Source organism: Cupressus sempervirens, chromosome 1 (genome assembly GCF_028749045.1).
Source record: "Cupressus sempervirens isolate cs-2001-9-10 chromosome 1, ASM2874904v1, whole genome shotgun sequence".
NCBI classification, from domain to species: domain Eukaryota; kingdom Viridiplantae; phylum Streptophyta; class Pinopsida; order Cupressales; family Cupressaceae; genus Cupressus; species Cupressus sempervirens.
The window spans coordinates 238,177,177-238,189,130 of record NC_143118.1 but is presented as its reverse complement, the minus strand read 5'-3'; the positions used below and the strand labels follow the sequence as shown (position 1 = coordinate 238,189,130).

Sequence of the window (11,954 nt, the reverse complement as noted above, 5' to 3'; positions counted from 1 at the left end):
ACAATATCGATTGATGTGACCAATCTTTAAACAACTAAAACATATGGTTTTACTCAATGACCTTTTGTAGTCACCTCTGAAGTGTGTTCTAATACAATTTTTAGGAACATGTCCATATTCATGACAATAATGACATCTATATCTTGTATTATAATCACAGTTATAAAAGTTTTCATTGTTCCTTACCTTTGTTTGCCTATTTGATGACCACATGGGTTTGGATCTACACTCAAAAGCTCTATGTCCATACTTCTGACAGTTGTAACAATATCCTTCAAATCTTTGTGTGTGCATGGTCATAGTTTTTCATTCATGTGCCTGATGACCTTGTTTGTTGCACTTATGATAGTGAACCATGCACTTATGCTTGACATTTTGATTTATAGTCCTACTCCTGCACATCATTAGCAGTATGTCCTTTCTTACCACAATTATGACAAGTAGGTTTAGAGTTCTTACCTTTTTTATTCCTTTCTTCAGCACTTTTGGATGATTCTTCTTCTTTAGTAGTTGTGTATCCCAATCTAGATGTATCATTATTGGATCTTGGGGATCTCAATAATTGGTCAAACTATTTGATGGATTCATTTGGTTTGTTGAAACTTTTAGAAAAATCCTTTTCCCTTTTTAGGTCATTCTTCAATTGCTCATCCTGTAGTTCCAGTGGTTATCTCAATTTCCTTGACATTCAATTCATAGTTTGCATTCATCATTTGACTTAGAGTATCCAATTACATGTTGGAAATATTAGCTAGCTCTATTGACTTCTCTTCCATTCTATTGATCAAAACTATTTTGTCCTCTTCAATCATGGCTTTATCTTCCATAACTTTCTTCTTTTGTTCAGTCACTTCACATAGTAGTATAGCTTGTGATTCTTGCTCCAACTTGAGATTGTTGATTTTTTTGCTTGGACTCTATTCTTTTCCATTAGATCTACAACTGCTGCATCAAATTCATTGGAGTCTCCATTAGCAAATAGCTTAGTAGTGTCCATTTATCTATATTGCATGTCATTCTCCTCAATAGCAATTTACTTCCTTCTCTTCAAATATTTCTTTAGTTCTTCTCTTGCTTCATCCAGTTGATGTAGAATGAGTTGTATTTAAATTCCCTAATTCTCAATGATCTTTTCCAACTTGTAGAATTCCATTTTCAAGATCTTTCCTCAAAGCTACAAAGCTTCTCTTTCAAAGAACAAGGCTCTGATACCAATTGTTTGAATTACAATAGGAAAGGTAAACAAGAAGGTGGGGGTGGGGGTGAATCAGTAGTTTAAACTTTGACCCTTAAAACATTCACCACACATCCATCTCATACACTCAATAAGTAAACTAAAATACCATGTGAAGAATGCACATCTATATCATGTAAACAAGTAAACATTCACACATATATGACACCAGATATGATTACCCAAAAATGCTCCAATAAAAAGGTAAAATTGGGATGGGCATGACACCCACAAATCTTCAAAATTGCACTAATAAAGTGTATCCAATGAAGGTTACAATGTTTTGATCATGAGATATGATCTACCCTGTGAAAGTTCTTCCTTTTTAAAGGCCTACAAAGACTATTAGGTCTCACCCTATTAAAGGATTTCAACACACTATTAGAAGTGTGCCTTGCTAAAGGACTTCAACTCAAAATTAAGTAAGCACCTTGTTAGAGGATTTCAATACAACCTGTTAGGACTACTCTATTAAGAGATTTAACTAATTCACATATTAGAATGATTCAACATTGATCCTACAGTTAGCACTTTGTTGCTTGATAACATATCACCTCTATATTGATGTACTCTTGATCCTTCTTGATCAGATGTTTAATTTCTATATAATTTTCCTTTCCTCTGTTCTCCTTTAATTGATTTTGCAATGCAATCTCAATTCATAATTCCTTAGTCACCATGAATGCTTTGTTTACACATGCAAACTTCTCTCTTCTCTCCTTTTGCCTCTCTTAGATAGTTTAGGGTCTATCCTCCTTAAGAAGACTTAGGTGACTTAGGGTTAGATATGAATCAACAGATGTGATTCATCCATTTTGCTGCTTAATCCTTCCCTTTACCTGATTGGATGCATGTAATGCATTGGGAATCCAACTTAAGATTCATCCTTATCTCCAAAATATCATAATCAATCTTTAAGTCAGCTCAAAAATGGTTTACATAGTTATTTGTGCCATTAAAAACAACTATAAAAAAACTATCTTATTTGGCATCTTAAGTCTCTGATGCTTAGCATATACTAGTCTCTATACTATGACTTAGCATTTTATCACTTGGCATGCTCTGCTTACTTGACTCCTGAATCACTTGGCATATACTGTTTGCTTGGAACTTACTATGAACTCAACATGCACTATTATATACATGTTGTACTCAGCATGTACTACTTGTTCAACATGAACTAAGTAAATGACTTAAGTGTGTAAACACTCATTAGTCAAAACCAATCTAAGATCAGTAATTTCTATCTCTAAATGCATAAATGAAATGTTGAATATATGTTTCCATAAATGACAACCATCAAGACATCTATATGACCATATTGCCAATAATCACTCCCATTGGCATTGGTGGCAACATTTGGGAAAATTTGCTAAGTCCCAAAATGATGCCATACATAACAAAAACAAATAAAAGAAACTACACAAAAATCACCTTAAAAAAATAACAATTTTATTCATGTTTCGATGGATCATTACATTCATTGTCACTCCTTTACATTGATACATACATAAGCTCCCCCTTACATATACATTTACATCTATAAAAAATTTTCTTTACATAATACTCCCTCTTTGACATCAATGAAAAAGGTGCCAAAAGTGCATCACAAAAAATTGTTGCCTGCTAATGATTAGCTCATCCTTCTGGATATGCACTCTACAAAATCAATCTTTAGTTTGTCAAAGTCTTTCTTCCAATTGCCTTTGACTATATCTAATATAGTTGATGAGTGTGCAAAGTACATAAGATGCCACTTCAATTACGCTCAAGTCAGTATAGGCAAATTTTTCATAGAAATTCTTTGTTGAAAGACATTCCTCCAATTGCCTATACAAAATTACAACTTTAGACGCTAGATATTCTCTTAGAAAAGATAATCTTCTTATTACCTTCTCCTTGTCACATTCAATTCTTTTGACAACATTGTGAATCTTCTTAATGTCATTCTTAGAATCTTCAATTCTGATCTTAGGTTGCTGCAATCTTGTAGTGAGTGTCTAAAGCTCACTCATATGGCCTTTGATCTTTGCATCAAAATCTAATAGGTAAGTGTAAGACATCGCAAACTTTCCATACAACTTCTTACCTTCAGTAGTATATTTTCTTAGTTCCTTGATGTTTCCATCAAGTTCCTTTAAATCATTGTGCACATTGGTGCACACTTTGTTAAATAAGGTTGCATCATGATTTGTCTACGCTTATGCTGCTGCTACTTCAGCCAAAGTTGTGAATTCCCCATCAAAGGTCTTCACCAACTCTTTTTCCTTGACATGCAAGTCTAGATTTTCTACAGTTGTAGAAACTATCTTCTGCATGCACTCCAAGACTTCAGCAAGAGTCTTCTCCAAAGACTTAACAATTTTATTCTTCTCAAATAAATTTCTTAGGGTGCCCATTAATTCTTTTTGATCTTCATCATCAGATAGAATAGATGCTTCTGCTAATGTTCAAGCTGCAAATACTACTGAAAGTACAGTAGCCTTTATCTTCTATTCCTCTTCTCTCTTCTTTTCCTCAGCCTCTTTCTTCACATCTTCTTCTTTCTTCTTCCTTTCTTCTTCTGCTTTCGTCCTCTTTTCTTCTTCTTCTTTTCTCTTCTTTACCTCTTCTTCTCTCTTTTTCTTTTCCTCTTCTTCTTTTCTTTTCTTTTCTTCTACTTCCTGTTCCCTCTTTTCTTGTTCTTGCTTCTTCTTTTTCTCTTCTTCCTTATCATTAGAACTGGAACAATTAGTGATATTACTAATATTGCCAACAATATTTTCTCCATACCTTGGAAATGGGTTCTCCGTAGTGTCCATAGTTATTGGCATACTATCGACTTGCATGGATTTAGTACCCATAACAATATGAGGTGGTGATAGTGCTTGTTGTGTTTCCTCTGCTTCTTCCTCTTCCCTAGAAGGTGTATGGGCTTCCACATACACTAGACTATCATCTTTAGCTTGTACACTCTCCTTAGGCACTAAGGACATGTACTTTACTATTGCCTCCCATCAAAAGATTGTTCTTCTTTTTCTTCCTTAGCAAGGTCTCAATACCTTTCAAAATTTTGTCAAATTCTTCTTTTGATCCAACATCACATAAATTTTTATGGATGTGATCCTCATGTTCAAATCTTCTTCTACTACTCTTCTCTTCCTATTAATCAACCTATTGTATAGGTCTTCAGGAATTTTATTTTGAATGCTATCAATTATATTATTCCTTAGAATCATATTTCTTATTATGACATTCTCTAATTGCCTCCTAACCATACTACAATACATGCTATAAAATTTATTTAACTATAACAAATTGTCATCAATTATAATCTACATGTTCAGATTCTCTACCTTTTGTTTCCATGCCTTTTTTCCTATAGGTATCTTAGCTTCCTATGCATCTTGTTCAATAGGTCTATCTTTAGTATCATCTTTTGAGCTTTCAAAACTTCTCACTTTCATGGTTTTTCTTCTCTTTCCTGGTTTGCTGGTGGTATGTTTGACCCTTTTCTTTGTAGGTTGTTGGTTAACCTTTACTAGTCTTCCTGACTTCCTCTATGCAGTATGTGCTTCTACCTCTGGCTTCCTTCTTGATTGTTCATAGCTAGCACTTACTGGTTGTATTTATAGTGCAACTGCTACATACAGTGCAATAGGAGCTTGCATATATGGTTGTGCCACCGTTACTTCTGCTGAGGGTCCTACCATTGCAATAGGTGTTGCTGCTCACAATTTAGACTACCTACCAACCTTCATTTCCAACACAATTCCCTTTAGCTCATTGAATTCCTACCTTAACATGCCAAATTCCTTGAGGATGGAATCTATCTCTTATTCTACTTTCTTCTTGTTCTCTTTTTTGTGGAGCTTAGATTCTACTATCCTTAGTTTTTCATCATATGTTCCCCATCTAGGGCATTCTATGTCCTGCTTAGATTCAAGTGTAATTTGTACATACCCTTCTATCAATTCAGCACTCATCTCATAGCTCATAGGCTTAATGAACTTTACTCTAGGTATCATTGCTTCCATGCATGTGTTATCAGTCTCCACCATGAAACATAAATAGTCTTTACATTTTTCCACGATAGAGGGAGGTATCCTATACCTTGGTTCATTTTAGACTAATTTTTTTTCACTATTCTATCAATATCAATGTCTCTGACATTCTCAGGTTTGGATTTGTAGCATTGAGTTATCATCTTCATTGTGCATTCACCGCTATCCCAATTAATTACTCTTGGAAAATTTCTTGTAACATAGAAGAACAAATGAGTCAATAGGGACTCAAATCTAAACACTTGACCCTTTGTTTTCTTTATCTTGGAAATATTATCCAATAGTTGCAATATGATAATGTTGCTCAAATTCACTTTCCTCCTTTCAACAACTATCACATATGTTGCATGAAGAAATCCAACTGGTACAAAGTTAACCCTTGATCCATGGTTTAACTTGTACTCTAGGATCTTAGTCAATAATTTGACTCCTTTATCCTAAATAAGATCCACCTTCATATTCCTACTGTCAAACTTGATTTTTAGGTTTGTCTCCACCATTTTCCTAATATTTCTTTCATTGACAAGGTTACAACCTTCATTGCTTAATCCCGTGACCCTGTGAATTAGGTCATTTTCAATGACAATTTGTGCATCACCCAACCAGATCATATCATCATATATTATGGTCAAAATAATTTGGGTCCACTCGTGATTATAGAATTCTGTGTAGAACATATACTTCACCAAATTCAAATATTCAATGTGTGCATACTCAGACTTCAAGGATAAGTCATTGCTGCACATCTTTCCTAAATCTTTGTGAATCTCTTCATCTCCTATGCTCTCAATTTTTCAATATATATAACTCCTTATATCTTCTATGTGTAACAAATTGTTTGGAACTTGCAAAAATGAGCCTATAAGATCATCTAATAAAGAAACAAATGGGTGTTTCTTAAACTCAAACCTTGGTATGTCACTAACATCATGCACTCTTTGACTAGCCATTTCTCAAGAACTATAGACACTTTGCATGAACAAATGGTACATCAAATCTTGTTTGCGATCATTAAATCATTTCAAAATGGACTGCGCAATAAATGTGTATCTACCACAAACTCATAATACTGTCTTTGTTTATCAGTGACCTTGTTCTTACAATTCTTTCTTACTAAGATCAAATCAAGACTTGCACATTGACCCATAGCTTTCTCTCTATGTCTTCTACCTTCTATTAACTGTGCAATCTCTAACTCACTCTCTGACATCAGCTCAGACCAAGTGATGCTTTGTTGCTTCTGTAATAGCTTAATTTAGATAGGTTGAGCCACAAAAAATTTGTGACTTCAACTTTCCATCATGTGCATCAAATAATTTTTCTTCCAATACTATATGTGAACTCTCTAGATTACAAGCCTTCACAAATGCTTATTTAATTCCTCAATATGTTCTTTGGTTGCTTCTTTCTGACTGTTGTTACCTGCATTTTCATTCCTTCTATCATTCATGTTGTTGTTTCTTCTATGAGTAGGGTTTTTGTTAAAGTTCCCTTTGTCCATTCTAAAAAATCTTGTTGTGTGTCCAAAGTTATTATATAATTGACATACAGGTGCATTTCTCCTTTGATTGTGTCCATTTTGATTTTTAGGTGCTCTGCAATTTCTTGCAATGTGTCCAGGATTGTTACATTTGTAACAAACAAACTTCTTTTTCTCACCATTAGGTTTCTCTCTATCATTAGATCCACTTTGGGATTTACTTCTCCCATTACTTCAAGGCTTAGTATTCCCAAACATTCTACTATTCTTATTATCATCAATAAACTTAGGCCTCTTACATTCTATTGCCTTATGTCCATAACCATGACAATTATAACAATAGAAATTAGTAATAGGTTTAAAATACTTACTTGTGCGATCTTTCTTCATATGTCCAACTTCATTACATATATAGCATCTACCCCTAAATTCATGTCTTACCTCTTTAGATAAATCATCTTGCTTAGGTTCTTCAACTTTCTATGTTGTTCTAGGTTCATCAAATTTCTTTGTCAATTTAATTCTCTCAACTTCGTCAGACCACTTGAACTTTTCTTTAGGGATTTCTGTTATAAGATCTGGTTCTATTCTAATCTCATCTTTCTTTGTTGACTTCTCTCCAAGAAGATATCCAAGGCTTGTCTTGTCATAAGAAGGTATTTGATGAAATATATGTTCATCAATTTTCTCAGAACTTGTGTAAAGTTTCTCTAACTATTGATTTGCTTGTGGTAGCTCTTCTTTCACAATGATATTGTATTTTTCTAACTCTAGATGCTCTATCTTAATAGAATATAATTCATATATGTCACTTGACTTAATTGGGATCTAAGGTCTGCATTCTCATATTTTAGATCAGGTTCACTCTTGTTGCCATTAATCTTAAGACTTAACTTTAGTTCAATAATTTTCAATTCATGTTTCAAGATCTCATTCTCTTTCTTGAGATTTTCTATGTGATAATTATCACTGATTTGCACAAAAGGTTCTTTGCCAAATTTAAGATCATCGATTTCATCTTTTAGTTTGCCAATGTAAAATTTTGCATCTTTTATCTATCTTTTAAGTTATCTCTCTCTTTAGTAAGAAAGTCAATCTGTTCAAGGGCTTCTTCAAGATTCTTCTTGAACTATTCCATATTCACCGGGATCTTACTTAAGCTATTAAGCCTCTTCAAAGTAACTATGCTATGATACCAATTGTTAGAAATAGATAATACTAAGAGGGGGGGTGAATCAGTATTTTACAAACATTTTCTCACAACTGAATATTGTTAATTACTTTATAACTTGCATATGAAAGTAAACCAACAATTTTGAACAATAAATATAACCATGCACATAGAAAACTCACAACACCATTGTTTGTTAACTAGGGAAACCCTAGCCAAGGGAAAACCTTGGTGGGGATGATACCCACTAGATGATTCACTAAACAATAGGATCCTATTAAGGATATTGACCTTGTTTAGAGTTTTTGAAGTACATACAATGTCTCAAGTCCTTGTTAGAGGACTAGGCCTTGTTAGAAGCCTCAACCCTATTAGGAGTTGCTACAATCCTATTAGGAGTTGGTAGCATAATTACAATGTATGGAAGAAGAGCCCACTGCCCTAACATGCAATTATACAATAAAATTCCTTCACAAGATAGGTACACATACAATACTTTCTTTTTTGTTGTAACTCGCACTTGCTCTGATCTTACATCAGAGATAGTTCTCACAATAGTTTGCATGTCACATCTAGTCACACAACTTCCACATTATCTGTGCAAGATAAGATCTTTATTTATACCTTGCACAATCACAAAAATCTGCATTTTCGGCCTTCATGTTATCACACGCTTGATATAATATAAAATAACTTATGGAATAATATCCACATAGTTGGCTCAACATAACTTAGTCATTATTAAGCTGTATGACTCTATTTTCTACCATGCTCTGTTCTGCACTATTAAATGCTTGCACTGTTAATTTTAGTATAACTTGTGTCTTACTATCCATACACACATGTGCACTGTTACACGTCATCATGATAGTGTTAGAAAGCTTTCCTCAATTGCGCATAAGCTAACTCTTTGTGCATCGTCCATACTCTTAAGATCTGTACTTTATGTTGTTGCAAAATGTTTAATACATGGACAATTTTCTATCTCTAAATGCATAAATGAAATGTTGAATGTATGTTGCCATAAATGACAATCATTAAGACATCTATATGACCATATTGTCAATAGGCCCCACATAATCCTTTGAGAATTAGTAGAGGAGGAGGGTCTAGGGCTCCCACCCATTAATCCTCACCTAGCCCTACCCCATCGAGAAATCCAAAGAAAAAAAAAAAAAACTTTCTATTGTCAAGAGTTAGGCTACTGGTAAAAAGCCTAAAATTGAAAAATTTGTTGATGTCAACCTTGGAGATTCTGAAGAGGAGACTGGGGGGGTAGGAGGTCAGGTAGGTTAGCTAAAACTCAAGCTAGACAAAACCAAAAGGTGAATGCATATATGGACATGTAAGGAGAGTTGCCAGGATCTTGAGAAAATGGGAAGAAAAACGCTGAATAAAAGAGAGGGCTAGGACGAATTTGGAGATACGACATAATGAAAAAATGGAGGTTGAGATTGGAGAGGAGACCTCATATTCTAAGGGAGGAAAGGCGAAGATGAAGGAGGTTGTGAGTAAGGACCCATCCCATGTTTCTGCTATAATTTCTATGAAGCCTTACAACTTCAATCGTGATACATATTCGGATAGCCAAGCCTCTAAAGATGTTTCGCCTATGACTACCTCTTCCACTAGGAGGAATGATAAAAAAGAAAAAAAGATTTTTTTACCTAACCCTCCTATGTTGCAAGTTAAGGAAAAACACCACATGACCCCCGCCCCTATGGAGAATTGTATTGTCTGCCTCATTTTGGCTAAGAATGTGGTAGATATTAGTAGTGGGCTAAATGAGCTTAAGATGAGGTTCTCAGCTTTGCATGAGAGTTTTAGAACCCTTTCGAAGTTTGTTGTGAAAGTGAGTCATGTTGCGATAACTACCCTTCAACGACTGCTACAGGAGAAAGAAGAACAAGCGCTTGGGATGAAGGGCTCTAAGATGCTCTATGAAGGCTGGGCAAATGTGTTGTTAGTTGGGAAGGGAAAAGAGAAGGCTAAAAATTAGCCTTTTTGTTGTTGTTGGTTTATTTTTTGCTAACTCTGCAATGCTGGCATGTTCTAGCTTTGATACTTTTAACTGACCTTACATGGCCTTATATTTTATACTTTAAAGACTTTATATGTAAAGTGGGATTAAGTGGTTTTTCTACTTTTGTAAATGTGTTATTTAAATATCTGATATATGGTTTCTAATAGTAGTACTCATATGGTTATGAAGAATTCTATTGTTGGGGGTTTATGCTTGTTTTTAATTATTATGGGTGGTGTGGTAATATACTTTATTTTTCTATAGTACGATGATTAGCCTACCACTATTTTTGCAAAAGGATCAATTGCCTAGTTTTGGCTGCTTTAATCTCAAAAATATGCATCTTGACCATTTATTAAGATAGGTAAGCTAAACAGATAAGATATTAATTAAAACTTTATTTCTCTATGTCATTCCCTATTAAAAACATGCATTTGAACATGATATTATAAAAGCTTTTTAAATAGATTGAAAGCAATTATCATATACTAAGATTAAATTTATATTTATAATGTTTTTTTGTAAATTATAAGAGATAGTTAAATTTTCAAAACCCCAAACATATGATACACAATATAGAACTAGAATTATATAATTTGATAAGATATCTCTCAATTATTATCTCTTACCCATATTGAATCCCAATGATACAAAATTTCTCAATGGAAAAAAGAAAAATCATCAGTCATTTATTTAACTTAAATGTCTGATTATTTAAGAAAGGAAAATATTAGAAAAAAGATCTAGTCTATCAAAGTAATTTAAAAATCCAAAATGGTCATTTTGAAGAAGATTATCATAATACTCCGGATAAATTAATCTCAATCTATTCAATAATATTATACAATTTACAGGCACCAACAGATCTAGTTTATAAACATAAACCCCATTTAGACATCTGTTCATAAGAATCTCAGAACCGACCATTACATCTGTTCATAGGAATCTCAGAGCTTTCCATAAAATTCATATGAATTTTTCCAAAACTAATCCGAAACGGATGTTTAATGCCCATGATTAATCACACCTCAGATGAATAAAACGAAAATCAGCAGACCCCAAATGTGAAAATCCGTCGCCAATTCGCTCATGGAGGGCATTCAATATTCATTCCAGCCCTGTAAATAATCCCCAAATCAAAAACAGAAAAACGAAGATTTGAAAAACAAAACAAACAATCCTGAAAACGTACCAGAAAGCGTACCTTATTTAATCCTTCTATCTGAATATCAATACAGGGCTCATTCCCGAGGGAACCCTTGCAGGTATGAACAGATTCAAACCAGGAAATCTCAATCTTCTTAGAAATAAAACCCACTTTGAAATATATAAAATCTGAAGCTGGAACATCCACCTCAATCCCTTTAATGTTGACCCATATGAAGAATTTTCTCACCTCAATGCCCTCCAAATCGGTAATTTTCCCATATGTGAGCTTTCCCGTGATTCTCTTGTCATAGTAGGCCAGACAAGTAAACTGAACATAACATGGCTTCTCAAGCTCAACCATGAATTCCCCATCATCTGAAAGGGAATAAGACTTGACTGAATCAGGAAGAAGGCCAATGGGTAGCCCATATTTAGCCAAGATTTTAGTGATAGGCTCTGAATCTGCCCTAACATTTGTACAAACCGCCAATATCACCGCCAAAATGGCCCCCCAATTCTTTGAGACTCTTTTGCCATTCATGTTTGCTCCTCCTCTCTGCAATCTGAGTTTGTGTTTGTCTAGGAGTTTCATTGTATATATGTTTTGTTTTCTTGTTTTATAGAGGGGAGGGAGGAAATCCCTAGGGTTAGTCAAGGCTGATCCAATGAAATAGACTTAGTAGAATTGACCTCGTTTATATGATATCTAATTTTATATGGAGTCATGGATGGATATGATAAGTCTATTGGTTGGAATTGACAAAAAAGGGGGCCCAAGAATGTTTAGTTTTGTGATTAAAGATTATCAATGAAGAAATTAAAGTCATAAAGGAATTGCACCTTAATCAATTTAT

At 34.1% G+C, this 11,954-nt stretch overlaps 1 protein-coding gene across 1 annotated transcript; it reads right to left on the bottom strand.

Annotated features, from left to right (window-relative positions):
* Positions 1 to 10,762: 10,762 nt before the first annotated feature.
* LOC149577042 (uncharacterized protein At5g01610-like) lies at positions 10,763 to 11,709 on the bottom strand. The gene is made up of 2 exons (XM_089825728.1): positions 11,156 to 11,709; positions 10,763 to 11,069 (listed from the first exon to the last, which is right to left on the bottom strand). Exons 1-2 carry the CDS (start codon positions 11,690 to 11,692, stop codon positions 11,052 to 11,054), a joined length of 555 nt encoding a protein of 184 aa, XP_089681854.1. The 5' UTR covers positions 11,693 to 11,709; the 3' UTR covers positions 10,763 to 11,051.
* Between the last annotated feature and the right edge of the window lie 245 nt (positions 11,710 to 11,954).